At 34.2% G+C, this 19,502-nt stretch overlaps 1 protein-coding gene across 1 annotated transcript in view; it reads right to left on the bottom strand.

The window, feature by feature from the left end:
• The window catches only part of USH2A (usherin), a 790,488-nt gene that overhangs the window by 703,282 nt on the left and 67,704 nt on the right, over positions 1-19,502 (bottom strand). The window contains exons 4-8 of the mRNA XM_060088664.1: positions 7,605-7,668; positions 4,058-4,352; positions 2,906-3,090; positions 2,216-2,437; positions 953-1,046 (exon numbers count right to left, since the gene is read on the bottom strand). Of these exons, the coding sequence (XP_059944647.1) occupies positions 953-1,046; positions 2,216-2,437; positions 2,906-3,090; positions 4,058-4,352; positions 7,605-7,668 (860 nt within the window). The remainder of the gene's footprint in view (positions 1-952; positions 1,047-2,215; positions 2,438-2,905; positions 3,091-4,057; positions 4,353-7,604; positions 7,669-19,502) is intronic.

The raw sequence follows: 19,502 nt of genomic DNA, 5'->3' as shown, positions 1-19,502 counted from the left end.
GCTTCAAACACCATTTACTGAAGACTCCATACTCTTAACTTTTATTTTTGGTATAATTGTTACTGCTTCTGTAACCCTCTTTCATATGAGCTGTTATTGATATTTATGCTGAATATTTCTAACAAATCTGTCTCAAATTTTTTTCATTTATCTCTTATTCCTAAAGATGTAGCTAAATTTCCACTTCAACTATGAAACTTACCCTGATGATCATAGACAAGCTAAAATAATGTAATTTCTAAGTAATTTTACTGTAGATTTTCAAATTAACTACTTAAAATTCCTGATATCAGTAATGAATTAAACTTGATTGATGCAAGTACATAAAGATCTCTCTATATACCTTTGCACAAATTTCCCCTTTAGGTGTAGTAATGTGACCCTTGTTTTTTTTAGTGTCATCTATTCAGATACCTTAAAAATTGTTTTATAAAATATGATAAACATGATAATGCTGATGAAACAAAGATGAAAAAAGAAAGGAAAAAGAAAATCTCTGGGTTTAGTTATTAGCTGTTATTTCTCCCTTAGAGTATTTTTAAATGAAATTTTCAAATTTATTGATGGCTTTAATTTTTCTCTATGAAAATGTTTTCTGAAATAATTAACATTTTAAGTTCATATCAATTTACTTTTTTTTTTTTTTTTTGCAGTACGCAGGCCTCTCACTGCTGTGGCCTCTCCTGTTGCAGAGCACAGGCTCCGGATGTGCAGGCTCAGCGGCCATGGCTCATGGGCCCAGCCGCTCCACGACACGTGGGATCCTCCCGGACCGGGGCACGAACCCGTGTCCCCTGCATCGGCAGGTGGACTCTCAACCACTGCGCCACCAGGGAAGCCCAATTTACTTTTATTCATATCCAGAAATTAGACCAAATCAAGCTTAAGAAATTTATATTCAACATCCCAACCCCTCTTTTTTGAGATTTCCATGCATAAACAGAGAACTCACATGAAGTCCTTCAGTGAAACTTTCCCGAGAGCAGAGGCATCTATAGGGCTGGCTTTTCATGTCACAGTTATCAGCATGACCACAGCACTGACACCTGTGAACATGAGCATCAGACAACTCCTTAGAAACACCAGCTCAATCATGAATATATTTAAAGACCTACATATATATATATATATATATATATATATATATATATATATATATATATATATATATATATCTCCACTATGTGAATCCAACAAGGGAGACAAATGTGTTAATCAACACAAAAATTAGTTTCTCTTTAATCATGTGTATATTCATAACAGTTTTAAATTAACTTAAGTATGGGAAGGACTGTCATTAATATCCAAACCACATTGACCATGAAGGTAATTTTCAAGCCCATCTTGGGTTGTTCACACCTATATTAACCATGTGACAAACCTGCCAAGAAAAGGCATTTACTGAAACTACTGAAAACACAGTTAAGACTATACAGTTCAGAATAAACTGGAAAATAAAGTTAACAAATTCCAATTTTTTTCCCCAAAATTAGATGGTGAAAATTTAATAGTATTAGTTTTTCTTTGTGCTATGACTTAACAAATAACACTTACATGTTGATATTCTGATGTGTTTTGAAAGATGTTCTTTATTCACAAGATATATCATTCTTCTAGCACAAACCAATTTTAAATATTGTCTATATATGCACAATTTCCATACTAGGGTGTATGCTGCCTCCTAGTTCTCCAGCTATTCATTTGTTTAAATTTGTTCTCAATTAGATCAGATATCTATAAATTACTTAGAGTATATGAGATTTCTCCTTTAAAGGAAAACAGATATTCCTCATAAAACTGTGAATTGTGGACTCAGGGAGACCAAGCCCAGCACTTATAAACTAGCTGGTACAATAGTAACTCTAAATCTAGCTCCTGCTCTTTGATTTCAAGAATACTTGAAAATTATAGTCCAGAACAAACCAAGCAAAATACTTGGTACATATTTTCTAAGTTGGATTCATAGTATCATAACTTCTAAACCAAACAGCTTTTGAAAATTGATTTTATAACAATGTGATATTATGTACAGCACTCGCATACAAACCTCCCCACAAAATCTTAAGAGTATGAAACCAATTCAGTACATGAAGATTAGAATCTGGCTTGCTCTAAAATGTTAGTTAATGTATTTTAAAATAAGTATGACAAAAGTCTAATTAGAAACAATATTCATAATGAAAAGCACACTCAAAACCTTGGAAATGAACACTACCTTCCAGTGATGGTGATTTCATTGACCCCGTAGTATCTGTGTCTGGGGCTGACAGACGTCTCAGTTGTATGGTACTGTCCATGGAAATGAAGTCGTACTTGTGTGGCCTTTACAAACTCTTGAAGAGATGGGGTATTATAGAAATTATTGTATCCAGGACGATGATTTGGTCCAGGTGTTAGGATGCTAAAGGTGACATTACCACGGGAATATGGAGTAAAACTGTTGATGAAATTTGAAATCATAAGATATTCATATTTTTGACAAAACAAAAATCACAATACAATATGAATAATAGCTTAAATTCTTCATGCTGGGAGAACAAACATATTCCATATATTTCATATACAAATAATATAAGAGCATTACAGAAAAATATAGTAAAACATTTCCTTGAGGACATAATAAAAATCCTATTAATATAGATAACTTGGTAGACAACCTGAAAATCAATTTTAAAGCACAAGTGAGACTGTAAACAAGAGATACTCTAAAGTTTTACAAGAATTTTAAACATGGTTTAAAATTCAATTTAGGGAGGAGTCCAAGAAAAATCTGCCTTAAGAAAGTTGGTGGTAGAAGGAAGTCTCTAACAACCTGGTTAGCTTACATGTAGATTACTACCGCTCATTAGTCTCTTAAAATTAACTCCTAAATACATTCAAAGACAATCATTTAAAATATTCATACTTGGGAAGCTGAAGACAGTTGACAGAATCAGAATTTTCCAATTCTCCATTGTTTTTCATTCCAAAAGTGCTGCAATTTCTAGCAAAATACTGCCAATCCTCCCAGTCTAGGCTGTCGTCTTTCTTCCTTTGAATCCTTATTGCTGTTGGTTGTGGACTAGAGAACTGAATGATGATGTAAAACACCTGAAAATGGATGTTAATTATTGTCACTGAAGTTTTAAGTTTGACCCATCAGTATAAATCATGGAATTGTTAGATTCAAATATAATAGCTTACTTCCTTATAATGATAATTACCAAATATTTATTAGATATCCAGAAATTCCATAGCCATATAGTAAAGGCCACACATTCTATAATTGCATATATGTCCCTCTTCTCAAGAATTTTATAAATTAAGGTGGAAATTATTATTAAGTTTGTTATAAAGATGAAAAAAGAACATTACTTATATGAAATAATTGTTATATATTTCTTCTTAAGTAGTAATTTAAAATAAGGACCTCAGTTTTTACTAATTTGTGCTACTTAATATTGAAAAAATGTTTCAATATTTCATAATTTTGACATAAATCTCTAATTTTTCTCTAAAAAATTAGGTCCTACATACCTTCTTTGAAATATTTTTATTTCATACATTATAATACACTACTTTAATAAGTTAATGGTCAATTGCCTAATTCAGTTTTCACTTTATAGTTGAATTGTGTCCCCAAATAGATGTGTTCAAGTACTAACTCTTGGTAATTGTGAATGTGACCTTATTTGAAAATAGGGTCTTTGCAGATGTAATTAAGTTAAGGGTCTCAAGGGGAGATAATCCTGGACGTCGGATGGTCCTCATGAGAGAAGAAAGTGAAAGAAATGACATACACCCGGAAACAAGGAAGAAGGCCATGAAAAAAGGAAGTAGAGATTGGAGTTATGCTGCCATGAACCAAGTAATGCCAGGAGCCACCAGAACCTGGAAAAGGCAAAGAAGGATTCTTCCCCAGGGTCTTTAGAGGGAGCATGGCCCTGTCAACACCTTGATCTCATAATACTGATATTCAGAACTATAAGAAATTTCTGTTGTGTAAAGCCATTCAATCTGTGGTCATTTGTTGAAGCCACCACAGGAAACTAACACACATCCCACTGTTTCAAATTACCTGATACTGTCCATTTTCCAAATCTATTGAAATAGTCACTCCTTGATTAAGCTGGGTCATGTTTGTAAACACATGGGAAAGCCATGAAGTACCAATATTGTTATCATTGACAAAAGAAAGAGGATGGGCTTCAGGATTCAGCCGTAACACCCTATTATTGGTTGTGTCTTCTGCATCATTAGGAACACAGTACCGCTGTTCCAAACGAGGAACCCGAGGGTGGCTGCCAGGGCAACGGCAATGTGACTGGATATGCAATCTGGGCAGATCTCCAGAGAAAACTTCCTGAATCTCTCTGTGGGAGTCAAGAAGCAGACGGTAAGGACCAAATAGCTCAACAGTGACAGATCTTCTAAGAGGTGTTACCAATGTCTATCACTATTTTGTTTTGATTTGCAGCCATTTAGCTTTAATAATTTTCTAAACAGAACATAAAATCAAAGTCATTCCTGGCCAAATAAACATACTCATTCTCAGAAAATGGATATCAAAAACATAAGTACATTTTTTTAAATGAAGTATAGTTGATTACAATGTTGTGTTAATTTCTGCTGTACAGCAAAGTGATTCAGTTATACATGTACCTACATTCTTATTTATATTCTTTTCCATGATGGTTTATCACAGGATATTGAATATAGTTCCCTGTGCTATACAGCAGGACCTTGTTGTTTATCCATTCTATGTATAATAGTTTGCATCTGCTAACCCCAAACTCCCACTCCATTCCTCCCCCACCCAACCTGGCAACCACAAGTCTATTCTCTGTGTAAAAACTGTACTTTCTTAAGTGTTAACTTTGTACATCAAGAAGCATGAACAAGTCCTTGACTGATTATCAAGATATTTATTAAGATATAGTATTTTACTGGGCTTATTTGTAATAAAAAGAAAGGCAACATTAACTTAGGTTGTTAAGCTGACTTACCACTGAGAGCGAACAATAATGTATTGAAAATAATGAGAGTTATAGATAGGGTCTCTCATTTATCCATGGGAAAGAAGTAAGAAAATAAGTATCATTTTATCTGCTGCTGTTTTAGGCAAAGGGACTGAGGCCAAGACCATTTGTCAATGGTTTCCTGTGACTCATCAGTACAGATTCTGGCACCCTAAGATGCTTCAATGGCTTCAGATCATATGGCCACTGCCAACAGTCAAAGAAGAATGCCAGTTTCAGGCAGATATATTTAATTTTTCCATTAAGGGCAATGTACTGATCTAGAGCAGAATCAATCATTCTATTTATAGGCATTCTTCCACATAGCACCTTTCCAGACATTTCAGATAGGCCAACACCAATAACCCAGGTCTAAGTAGAGAGACCAGATTTCTCTCCAACCCCACTGAAGGCAATAGAGGAGGCAGGAAGCTTTTTCATTCACTAAATTGCATAAAGGCACACCTTCTTCTTTAAATCTCATTCATAGTTTTCAATTGATATCACATGTTGCATGGGGCCAAAAGTGACCATCCAGTGAGACCTTTATCTCAGGGAAATCTTTATTTGCAATGCTGCTCATCAGAATTTTAGACAAAGGTGATTTAAAAGATGGTGAGGCTAGTGGCAGTAAATCTCCCCGACTGTGTTTCAGTGATAAAGCATCCTATATTTAGGCATCACTAGACTATATAGACTAACAAAAAAATGTGTATATCGCTAATGGACATACCACTGACCACTGCAGCACCACAAGAGCAATGCTTTTCAACTTTACAAGAGCTAGTCCTGTCATTTGGAAATTCACCATACTAATCTACATTTCCCTTAAAGAAATAGGAATAAACATGCTTCTTTTTGAATTGACTAAGAGCAACTCATCCATACAACAATTTACTATTATATCATCAAATCATAACTTGGGAAACAAACTTCAGAGGATGTCTCAGGCAGAATTTCACTTGAACTTTCTGAACAGAATGGAAGCCTACATGTCTTGAAAAATGCCTAAGAAAGATTTCCCACCTATTCTCAAGATGAGGAAATACTTCATTAAATATAGTCCAAGTCTACATAATTATTTGTTCACTGAAAATAGAAATATATAACAGTACTTCAAATTACTCACTTTTCTTGTCTCCAAGTCTAATAGCCCAGTCTCCTGAGATTTTTCCATGTATCAAAATAATTAATAATTTCCATTGTTCTAGCACTTACAAATTCAGCAAAGCAATTTTAAAAGGCAGATATAGAAGTTTATTTTTTTAATTTGAATTTTATTTATTTATTTATTTATTTATTTTTATAAGCAGGTTCTTATTAGCTTTCTATTTTAAACATATTAGTGTATATATGTCAATCTCAATATCCCAGTTCATCCCACCACCACCACCCTTCCACCCTGCTTTCCCCCCTTGGTGTCCATATGTTTGTTCTCTACATCTGTGTCTCTATTTCTGCCTTGCAAACCGGTTCATCTGTACCATTTTTCTAGATTCCAAATATATGCATTAATATATGATATTTTTCTCTTTCTGACCTACTTCACTCTGTATGAAACTTAAAAGCTTTTGCACAGCAAAGGAAACTATAAACAAGATGAAAAGACAACCTTCAGAATGGAAGAAAATATTTGCAAACGAATCAATGGACAAAGGATTAATCTCCAAAATATATAAACAGCCCATGCAGCTCAATATTAAAAGAAACAAACAACCCAATCAAAAAATGGGCAGAAGACCTAAATAGACATTTCTCCAAAGAAGACATACAGATGGCCAAGAAATACATGAAAAACTGCTTAACATCACTGATTATTAGAGAAATGAAAATCAAATCTACAGTGAGGTATCATGTCACACCAGTTAGAATGGGCATCATCAGAAAATCTACAAACAACAAATGCTGGAGAGGGTGTGGAGAAAAGGGAACACTCTTACACTGCTGGTAGTAATGTAAATTGATACAGCCACTATGGAGAACAGTATGGAGGGTTCTTAAAAAACTAAAAATAGAATTACCATATGACCCAGCCATCCCACTACTGGGCATATACCCAGAGAAAACCATAATTCAAAAAGACATATGCACCCCAATGTTCACTGCAGCACTATTTACAATAGCCAGGTCATGGAAGCAATCTAAATGCCCATCAGCAGACGAATGGATAAAGATGTGGTACATATATACAACTGAATATTACTCAGCCATAAAAAGGTCATTTGTAGAGATGTGGATAGACCTAGAGATTATCATACAGAGTGAAGTACAGCAGTTTCTTAAGTATCAGAAACAACTTCATACAGAACATTTAAACAAATGTATCCCAAATTCTATAATACAACTTGTTCAAAAGTCTAGTTTTCTTAGAAGAAATCCTTTGTACAGAATTTGAGCAATTTTATATTATGAGGAGTTACCCCATAGAATAGCACTAGTGAATAACGACCATAGACTAAGCCACAGCAAACACTGTAAACATCAATTAGATGATGTTTCCCAAATACTGTAAAGATGGAAAATGCTATAATCTTCATGATACTCTTACTTAAATGAATTAATCATTTATCCTTACACTTCAGGTATAAAGTTTTATGATCTGCTTACCTGTTTGTAAGTGCCACTTGGTATAATCGAAAATCTTGCATTCTTCCAACAAATTGCTCTAAACCTGCAAAATACATATATGTATATAATATGAGAAGTCTCAGTTTACCAAGCAATGGTTGACAAATGTTCAAGTGAAATTCTTTTAAAGCTATGAAACTTTTTGTTTATATTAGTTTCAGGTGTACAGCATTATAATTTACCATCTGTATACAGTACAAAGTGGTCACAACCACAAGTCTAATTACCATCCATCACCATATGAGTTGACACACTTCATCAGTTTCACCCACTCCTAACCACCTTCCCCTCTGGTAACCACTAAACTGTTCTCTGTATTGATGGGTTTGTTTGTTTTTATTTGTGCATTTGTTTTGGTTTTTTTAGATTCCACATATAAGTGAAATTATACAGTATTTGTCTTTCTCCTTCTGACTTATTTCACTTACCACTTACCTTCAAGGTTCATCCTTGTTGCCACAAGGATGGATTTCATTCTTTTTTATGGCTGAGTAGTATTCCATTATATATATATGTGTGTGTGTGTGTGTGTGTGTGTGTATATAGGCATCTCTTGAATATGTAGACTAATAAAAAGAATGTCACACACAACACACCCCACATCTTCTTTATCCATTCATCAATTGATGGAAACAGGTACACAGGTCGTTTCCATATCTTGGTTATTGTAAATAATGTTACAGAGAACATAGGGGCATGCACATCTTTTCAAATTAGTGTTTTCATTATCTTCAAATAATACTTAGAAGTGGAAGAGCTGGGTCATATGGTAGTTCTAGTCTTAATTTTTTTGAGGATTTCCATAGTGGTTGCACCAATTTACAATCTCACCAACCCAGAAAAGGGTTCCCTTTTCTCCACCTCCTCTCCACAGTTGTTATTTCTTATCCTTTTGATAATAGCCATTCTAACATGTATGAGGTGATATCTCATTACAGTTTTGTTTTGCATTTCCCTAATAATTAGTGATGTTGAACATCATTTCATGTGCCTGTTGGCCATCTGTATGTCTTTGGGAAAATGTCTATTCATATCCACTACCTACTTTTTAATTGGGTTGTTATTAGTTATAAAACTAATAGAGTTTTAAGGAATGTCTGATCTATCTTTGCTGCAGCTTTTTGGTGGTGCTTCGGAGGAACCTGGGGCAGAGTGAGGTTATGGCAGATGAATAAAAGATGTAGAGTAGGGCTTCCCTGGTGGCGCAGTGTTTGAGAGTCCGCCTGCAGATGCAGGGGACACGGGTTCGTGCCCCGGTCTGGGAAGATCCCACATGCCGCGGAGCGGCTGGGCCCGTGAGCCATGGCTGCTGAGCCTGTGCGTCCGGAGCCTGTGCTCCACAAGGGGAAAGACCACAACAGTGAGAGGCCCGCATACCACAAAAAAAAAAAAAAAAGATGTAGAGTAGAATTAGCACACCAAATAGTCTGAGACGCTGATCTCAGAAGCAGCAGGAGATGAATGAGCAAAGGAAGATGGGACTCAGGGACATAAAAAGAGTAAGTGTCTATGTGTGAGTTTGTGTGAGTGTGTATTTTATCTTTCTCCTTATATTAAAGGCTGTAGTTAAGAAAATAACAAAATTTCATATATGCATATTTCTTTATGAATCTAAAGGTTTCCAATTGATACATTCTAAGAAAAAGTATATCTGTAGGCCCCCTCTCCACTTCTCTGCCTCAGTTTTCCACACACCCCACAACCCAAAGCCCAAAGAAAACAATGCTTGATGCAGCCTAATGCTCTGACTTTCCTGTTAGGAAAGTTCCTCTAACCTTTGTCTAGAAATAGGCAATTGAGGCAAGTGCAAACTAATTATTACTTAAAGCAGTGTTATGAAGAAATAACAACAAACAAACAAAAAAACCCCACTCTATTAAAATATCATAGAAATCTTTAGATTTCCAACACAAATTGCTTTAAAATTTATAATTAGTGAAAAGAAGAAAGAAAACACTATGCACAGTTCATTTGACAAATTGGCCATCCAGGAAATTCAGTAAATTGCCCTGGATCAAAGAGCTGAAGCTAAGCAAGGTAGGAAATGATATAATGAAGGATACACCTTTCTTGGACATAGAGGAAAGACAGGAAGAATTGGTGTGAATACATTTAAGTCATTGTGGTTTTGTTTGAAGAGTAGGGAAGACAAACAGGAAAATCACTCCTCATGGTATGAATTTTCTTTCTGAGGAAGAGGTAATGTCTGCCTGGAATGCAGGAAGTTGGATCTGTCCCCTATTTATTTCTTCACCTTCACCTACCCCACTCATGCCCAGCCCTTCTCCCCCAGCATCCTTCATACGCCATATGGTGCAGGTCTACAGACTACCTGTAGTACTCCACAAGGACCAAGGTCTCTCAGCCCTAAGGTTTTGCACATGATTTTGCCTCTGCTTCCAAAAAACATAGGCACAACACTCTTTGACATAAATCACCTCAAAATATTTTTTGACCTACCTCCTAGAGTAATGAGAATAAAAACAAAAACAAACAAATGGGACCTAATTAAACTTAAAAGCTTTTGTACAGGAAAGGTAACCATAAACAGATGAGAAGAGAACCCTCAGAATGGGAGAAAATATTTACAAATGAAGCAACTGACAAAGGATTAATCTCCAAAATATACAAACAGCTCATGCAGCTCAATATCAAAAAAACAAACAACCTAATCAAAATATGGGCAGAAGATCTAAATAGACATTTCTCTAAAGAAGACATACACATGGCCAACAATCACATGAAAAGATGCTCAACATCACTAATTATTAGAGAAATGCAAATCGAAACAGAATCATGGCTTTAAATTATCAGGTTGGATTCATTCTTTTATGCATTAATTGACTCAACAAATGTTTACTGGGAACCGTTTACATGCCAGGAACTTTCATGGGTTTCAGGAATACATCAGTTAACAAAACAGGCACAAAAGAAACTCACACAAACTAACAAACAAACAAAAGAAACTTGCTTTTATGGAGCTTGCATTCAGGCAACTAGATTAATATAATGAGTAATTTTTGTAGTATATTAAAACAAGATAAATGCTATAAAAAATGGGAAAAATAAGAGCAGCTTTGAGAGCATGGCTGGACTTTAATTTGGATAGTATGTTAAAGAGAGGTCTCATTGAGAACACGGTATGACAGTGGAAAGGGAACAATCATATATATAAATCGTGGCAAAATATTCCAGGCAGCAGTCATTGAGTGCACAGGCCTAAGGCAGTATGCTTGGCATATGAGAACAACTGCAAGAAGCCAGCATCTTGGATCAGAATAAGAGAAGTGAGGCTAGTGGAAGATTAGGTCAGACAATTAACTGGCTGCCAGGCGTAGGGCGGTGGGGGTGGGGGGGAATTGGGTTCAAATTGTGAAAAGCCCTGTAGCCTATTGTAAGGACTTCAGTTTTTATTGTATATGAAAGAGGAAGTCACTGGAGAGTTCAGAGTAGAGAGTGACATGAACTCTAATTTATTCCAAAGTGTTAAAAGTAGAATATACAGGGCTTCCCTGGTGGCACAGCTGTTAAGAATCCACCTGCCAATGTAGCAACCACGGGTTTGAGCCCTGGTCCAGGAAGATCACACATGCCACAGAGCAAATAAGCCTGTGCACCACAACTACTGAGTCTGCTCTCTAGAGCCCATGAGCCACAACTACTGAGCCCGTGTGCCACAACTACTGAAGCCCATGTACCTAGAGCCTGTGCTCTGTAACAAGAGAAGCCACTGCAATGAGAAGCCCACGCACCGCAATGAAGAGTAGCCCCCGCTCGCAGCAAATAGAGGAAAGCCCTCGTGCAGCAATGAAGACCCAACACAGCCAAAAAAAACCCCAAAAACCAGCAGCCCTGAAAAAATTACATATATATAAAAAAAGTAGAATATAGGATGACAAGAGTAGAAGCAGTGAGACCAGTAAGGCTATTACAGTCATCCAAGAGAAAGACAATGGTAGTCAGACGAGGGTATAGAAGTGGAGGTGTACATCTCAATACTGATAAATTTGAATTCTCTTCCTATATTTTAGTAATAGTTAAAGGGAAGCTTTGCTGCAGAGGGATTATGAAATCTATTTTATCACCTATAAAATAAAAGGCCTAGGCTTTATGACCTTTAAAAACCATTTTAGTTTTAAATTTTGGAATCTGAACATAAAACAATCACATCTTCTACCACAGAATTCATATTTGAAGGGAATTTTTTAAGTTAAAAAAGTTCTCTAAAGACCTAGAGTTAATGTGAATCATCCACTCCAAACAGGAGAATTATGATTTGACTTTGGGGGAGAATATCATAAAATATTTCAAGGACACAGTCTTTAGAGTGAATTTTACTTATTCCTTTGCTAGTTGCCAACTTTTTGACAACAGATATTCAGTGGAAAAGACATTTCATAAAGAGATTCTTCTTTGAAAAATATTCATATGGTAAAGACAGGTGTAAATTATAAAAATTGATCAAGTAAATAGGTATGAACCATACCAGAAAGCCCTCATAGTTGTCTATTTAGAAAATATGTAATCACTGGTAAGAAGCAGTACAGCCACATTATGATTGGTGGCACAGCAAAATTAGTTAAATAGGAAAACTCTGAGTAAATAATCTAATATATAAATCAAGATAAAAACAGTTTTGCTATAAGGCTAATTTTTTAAAACGTCACAACAATTTGAAAGGAAGAAATAAAATTGCCTCTATTCGTGGGTAATATAATTGTCTCCTAGGAAATCCCAGTGAATTTACACAAAAGCTACTAGAAGTAATAAAGAAGTTTAGCAATTTTATGAGATACAACTTGAATGTATAAAAATCAATTCAATTTCTATACACTAGTGATGAAACCCTGGAAATGAAACTTTTTAAAGTAACATTTATGTTAGCCCCAAAACATGAAATACTAGTTATAAATCTAATAAAGCATGGCAGTGTCTGTTGATAAAAGTGCAAGATAATGATGAAATAAATTACAGGATGTCATCAGGAATGGCAGAGTAAGAACAACTGAAAATTCTGCCATAAAAGCAATGATAACACTAGCAAAGAATGTCAAATCCAGTTTTCTAAAATGATGGAAATAGACTAAAGATTTGCAACAATCCAGGGAGGGATTTTCCCCCCTATGGATGAAGAATAGTAAGAGTATCATGTTTTGTGGCATTTTAACTCTCTCTATTCCCATCCTCCTCTCTATCACTCAGCAGTTAATCTTGAAACTGGATATTCTACAATCACAGTGAAAAACAGCAGCCTAGCATCCACTGGAGGAATGAGAATGGGATTGGAGCTCTTTCAAAGCCCCAACCTCAGAAAACTGTCATTATTTAATCTGTCTAGCAGTACTCTAAAATTCCCACAAGTATGACTTGTACTGACTCAGAGTTTGCCCGGTGGAAATAGTCATTTCTTTAGGATGTTTGTTGAAAATAACCAGTGGCAACTGCTTAACATTACAGTTGCCTAAGGCAGCAATAACAGCTGGGGAAAACAACAAACAAACAAAAAAAAGGTAAAAGGAAAGCTGAGAAATGACATGTCCATAAGGGGCTTTGCAAAGCTCCAACATATTCCCAGAAATCTAGAAGGCCATGATGATGCAAAGGGGTGTGTGTACACACAGGGACATGTGCATTCCCAAGAGACATCTGAGAAGAACCTAAACTCTCACCTCCTTTTGACCTTGTGGTTCTGCTCAAGCAGCAAATGGTGACTAAAGAAGAGTGCTCATCTGTCTGATTGAATGTTAAAGGTATGCTGCAACACACTAACAGAGCCCTCAAAAAAGGCTAAAAATTGTTATTGGCTCTAGGAATTTATGAAATTCTCTGTTCCATTATTAACTCAGCACTAAGCTAACTGGACAGAGATTTTAATGACCACATATGACAAAAATATATATTTTATGTAACTTGTTTAGGAAAGTCACTAAGCAAGCGAACAGCAGCAAAAAAAATCCTGAGGAGAAGAAGACTCTGATTTCTATATTTGCTACACCATATTATTTAAAATGTCCAGTTTTCAACAAAAAAATTATGACACATGCAAAGAAACAAGAAAGCATGGCTGATACACAGTTGGGGGGAAGTGGCCATAGAAACTGGGCCAATTAAAATCCCATACATTAAACTTACTAGATAAATACTTCAAATCAACTATTTAAATATGTTCAAAAAACTAAATAAAACCATATCTAGAGAACTAAAGGAAAGTATGAGAATGATGCCTCAGCAAATAGAGAAGATGAGTAAAGAGACAGAAGTTATAAAATGAAGAATCCACTAAAGAAGCTCAACAACAGGTACAAATGGGTAGAAAAAACAATCTTACAGGACAACTGAGATTATCTAGTCTGAAGAATAGAAAGAAAAAAATACAAAGAACTAAACAGAACCTCATGGACCTGTGGGATCCCCATCAAGTGTACAAACACAAGCCGAATAGTGATCCCAGAGAAGAGGTAAAGAAAGGAGCAGGAAGAATATTTAAAAGAAATAATCACTAAACCTCCTCAAATTTGATGAAAACCATAATCTACACATCCAAGAAACTCAATGAACTTCAACAAGGATAAATTCAGAGATCTGTACCTAGGTATATCATAATCAAACTGCTGAAATAAGAAGAGAAATTATGAAAGCGGCAAGAGAGAAATGATCCATCTCATACAATGAATCTTCAGTAAGATTGACAACAGATTTCTCATGAGAAACCATGGCAGACAGAAGGTAGTGAGATGACATATTTAAAGCACTGAAAGAAAAAAAGACTGTCAACAAAAATTCTCTTTCCTGTAAAGCTATTCTTTAAAAATGCAGGACAAATTAAGACATTCCAAGGTAAACAAAAACTGAGAGGATTTATGACTTATAGACCTAATTTATAAGAAGTACTAAAGGAAATCTTTAGGCTGAAATGAAAGGACACTAGACAATAGTTCTAATGCTCATAGAGAAATAAAGAGCACTTTTAAAAGTAACTACATAATAAATATAAAAGATTATATAAATATTTCATTTATAATTCTTTTTTTTCCTGATTAAAAAGAGAATTGAATAAAGCAATAATTATAAATCTGTGTTGATGGGCATCTAACAACACAATTTGAATGACAATAACAAGGGGGAGGAAAACAAACAAAATATAGGCACAGAGTTTTTGTATACTATTGAAATTAAGTTGGTATTAATTCAAACTAGGTTATTATAATTTAAGATGTAACTGTGACAACCTGAGAAACTACTAATAAAATAAAATATATAGTAAAAGAAAGGGCAAGGGGATTAAAATGGTACACTCAAAAACATTTATTTAACACAAAAGAAAAGAGTAATGGAGAAATAGAGGAACAAAAAAGACATAAGACATAGAAAACAAACAGCAAAGTGACATTACAAAGGTAACTATCCTATCAGTAATCGCATTAAATATAAATGGTTTAAATCACCCCGATAAAAAAATGAGATATTGGCAGAATGGAAAAACAAACCACAAATATGATTCAACTATATGTTTTCTACAAGAGACAAGCTCAAAGAAACAAATAGTTTGAAAGCTAAAAAATAGCAAAAAAGAATACATATAAATCACATAAACTATAACCAAACACATTCCCAATAACCAATAGGTCAAAGAGGAAATTACAAGAAAACCAGGAAATCCTTGAGACAAATAAAAATGAATATAAAACATATCACACTTCATGAGTTTCAGGTAAAACACTTCTTAAAGGGAAATGTATAGCTATAATCATCTATATTAAAGAAGAAAGTTATCAAATCAATAGCCTAATCTTCTACCTTAAGAAACTAGAAAGAAGAAAGGAAACACAATCCAAAGCAATCCAAAGGAAGGAAGTTATAAAGATTAGACACAAATGAAATAAAGGGAAAACCAGCAAAATCAAAAATTGGTTTTTTGAAAAGGTCAACATATTTGACAAATCTTCAGCTAGATGGACAGAGAAAAAAGAAGAGAAGACTCAAATTATTAATATCAGGAATGAAAGAGGGGACATTACAACTGACCTTACAGACATAAAAAGATTATAAGAGAATCCCATGAACAATTTATGCTAAAATTAGATAATCCAGATCATACAGACCAATTTCTAGAAAGATACAAACTACTGGAACTGACTCAAGAAGAAATAGACATCATCACCAAAAAACTACCAGAACTCATCAATGAATTCAGTAAAGATTCAGGTTACAAAATTAATATACAGAAATCTGTTGCATTTCTATACACTAACAATGTTAAAATGACCATACTACCCAATCTACAGATTCAATGCAATCCCTGTCAAAATACCAGTGGCATTTTTCACAGAAAGAGAACAAATAATTCTAAAATTTGTTTGGAAACACAGAAGACCCTGAATAGCTAAAACATTCTTGAGAAAGACCCAGAGGTGTCATGCTCCCTGATTTCAAACTATACTGCAAAGCTACAGTAACCCAAACAGTATAATACTGGCACAAAAACAGACACATAGATCAATGGAACAGCATAGAAAGCCCAGTGAATATGGACTTATATGGGCAATTACTCTATGAAAAAGGAGGAGGCAATAATATACAATGGGAAAAAGACAGTCTCTTTGACAAATGGTGTTGGGAAAACTGGACAGGTAGATGCAAAAGAATCAAAGTGGACTACTATCACATTACGCACAAAAATAAATTCAAAATGGATTAAAGATTTAAATGTAAGACCTAAGACCATAAAACTTCTAGAAGAAAACATAGGTATTTGCTCTTTGACGTTGGTCTTCATAATATGTTTTTGGATATGTCTCCTTGGGTAGGGGAAACAAAAGCAAAAATAAACAGGACTATATCAAACTAAAAAGTTTTTTCACAGAGCAGGAAACTATCAGTAAGACGAAAAGGCCACCTAGTGAATGGGAGAAGGTATTTGCAAATGATATATCTGATAAGTGGTTAATATCAAAAAATATATAAAGAACTCATACAATTCAACAACAAAACAACAAACAACCTGACTGAAAAATGGGCAGAGAATCTAAACATTTTTCCAAGGAAGATACACATACACAGATGGCCAACAGGCAGATGAAAAGATGCTCAACATCACTAATCATCAGGGAAATGCAAATCAAAACCACAATGAGATATTACCTCACACCTGTCATAAAAAGTATTATCAAAAAGACAACAAATAACAAGTGCTGGCAAGGATGTGGAGAAAAGGAGAACCCATGTGCACTGTTGGTGGGAATGTAAATTGGTGCAGCCACTATGGAAAACAGTATGGAGATTTCTCAAAAGATTAAAAATAGAACTACCATATGATCTAGCAATACCATTCCTCAGTATTTATCCAAAGGAGCATAAACACCAATTAGAAAAGATGTATGCATCTCTATATTCATTGTAGCATTACTTACAATAGCCAAGATATGGAAGCAACCAAAATGTGCATCAATAGATGAATGGATAAAGAATATGTTGTGTACACACACACACACACAAATAAAATCCTGTCACTTGCAACGACATGGATGGACTTAGAGGGTATTATGCTTAGTGAAATAAGTCAGACAGAGAAAGGCTAATAATGTATGATTTCACTTAAATGTGAAATCTAAAGAAACAAAATAAGTGAACAAACATAATAAAACATAAACAGAGTTATAGATACAGATAACAAATAGGGGTTTGCCAGTGGTGGGGGGGGGGCAGGAGGGGGAAAGAAATAGGTGAGGGAGATTAAGAGGTACAAAATTCCAGTTGCAAAATAAATGAGTCACAAGTATGAAATGTACAGTGTAGGGAATATAGTTAATAACTACGTAATATCTTTGCATGGTGACATATGGTAACCGATTTATTGTAGTGATCAGTTTGAAATACACAGAAATTTTGAATTAATATGCTGTGTAACAGGAACTAACATAGTACTATAGGTCTATTATACTTCAAAAAAATAACAAACAAACTTACAGAAAAAGAGATCAGATTTCTGGTTACCAAAGGTGGAGATGGGGTGGAGGAAGGGGGAAGTGGATGCAGTCAAAAAGTATGAACTTCCAGTTATAAGATAAATAAGTACTAGTGATGTAATGCACAGTATTATAAATATAATTAACACTGCTGTATGTCATATACAAAAGCTGTTAAGAGAGTAAATCTCAAGAGTTCTCATCAGAAGAAAAAACTTTTTTTCTATTTCTTTACTTTTATACCTGTATGACATGATGGATGTTCACTAAAATTATTGTGATAATCACTTCATGATGTATGTAAATCAAATCATTATGTTGTGTACCTTAAACTTATACAGTGCTGTATGTCTATTATATTTCAATAAAACTTGAAGAAGAAACAATAAAAACAAAGAAAACTGATAGTGAATGAAAAAAGAAGAAATAGACATTCTGATAGAGTGATAATAAAAAAGATTAATTTAGTAGAAAAAAATTTTTCCACAAAGAAAATCCAGGATCGATGTCTTCACTGAATTCTTATAAACAATTAAAAGAGGAACAATGTCAATCCTTCACAAACTCTTCCAAAAAACAGAAAAAGTAGAAACACTTCCCAAATAATTCTATGAAGTTATCTTACCCTGATACTGAAACCAATAAAGACATTACAAGTAAAGAAAGTTACAGATCAAAAAAATCTTCATAAAATACTAGTAAACCAAATTTAACATCATAAATAAAGGATTATACACCACAAGCAACTGGGACTTATCCTAAAGATTCAAGGCGGGTTCAACATGTGAAAACCAAATAATGAACAATATGATAGACTAAAGGACAAAAACAAATGATCATCTCCATAGGTGCAGAAAAAAGCATTTGTCAAATTCCAACATTCTTTCATTATAAAAACAATAGACATTGAAAAAATAGAAATTCCTCACCTGAGAAAGGGAATTTATAAAAATCAACAGCTAACATCACACTTGAACGCAAAACACTACTCTCCCCCTATGATCATGAACAAGACACCAACATCCACGTTTACCACTTCTAGTAAATATTGTTCTGGAGGTATTAGCCTCCAGGGCAATTAAGCAAGAAAAAGAAAAGGCTTCCAGATTAGAAAGGAAGAAGTAAAACAAATGTGCACAAGAAGAAACATACAATATGTTAACTATGAAATTTCCTAAATTATAAAAAAAAATCTTAACATGGGAACAAATACATAATATATACTTTTATTCATAAAATGGAATATTAATAGGGCAGCTAAAATGAATGAACCAGACCTCAAAATTTTAAATTCTCAAAAACTATTTTTATGAAAAAGCCAAGGTGAAAATACACTATAAAGCCACTTATGTAAATTTTAACAACATGAATAGCATGTATATTATTTAAGTACACTTATAAGCATATTAGGTTGAAATAGTAAATATCTGACAATTTTTAGTCTGTAAGAATGTCAATTTTATATGGTTCAACCTTATAATAAAGGTATAAAAAAGACACGAGAATGATAATTGTAAACACAGAATAGGAGAGGGGGATCTTCAAGAATCTTTAAAACTTGTTTAAGTACATTTTGATATTTCAAGGTCATAAATCTCCATTACCTGGAAAAAACCACTGATGTAAGGAAAATTTTCTAAATTATTTTAGAAAGATGTTACTAAAAATGCTCAAGTCACATAAAAGGAAATAGCAACAAGTTATTAAGACTAGATCTGTCCTTGTGAACGAAAAAAATTTTAGAATTGGAACTAGAAGTATAGTGATTGGCATAGTTGCTTTTAAATAGAGGTACCCACCTACAGGCTAAAAGAATTAAAGATAATTACTGTAAATTTTTGGAAAAAATATCTGGTATAATGTCAAACTGAGAATCTTCATTTTTTTATAAATTATTTTTTATTGTTTTTTT

The sequence above is a fragment of the Mesoplodon densirostris genome, chromosome 2 (genome assembly GCF_025265405.1).
Source record: "Mesoplodon densirostris isolate mMesDen1 chromosome 2, mMesDen1 primary haplotype, whole genome shotgun sequence".
Lineage (NCBI taxonomy): Eukaryota > Metazoa > Chordata > Mammalia > Artiodactyla > Ziphiidae > Mesoplodon > Mesoplodon densirostris.
This window is presented reverse-complemented; position numbering and strand designations above follow the sequence as displayed.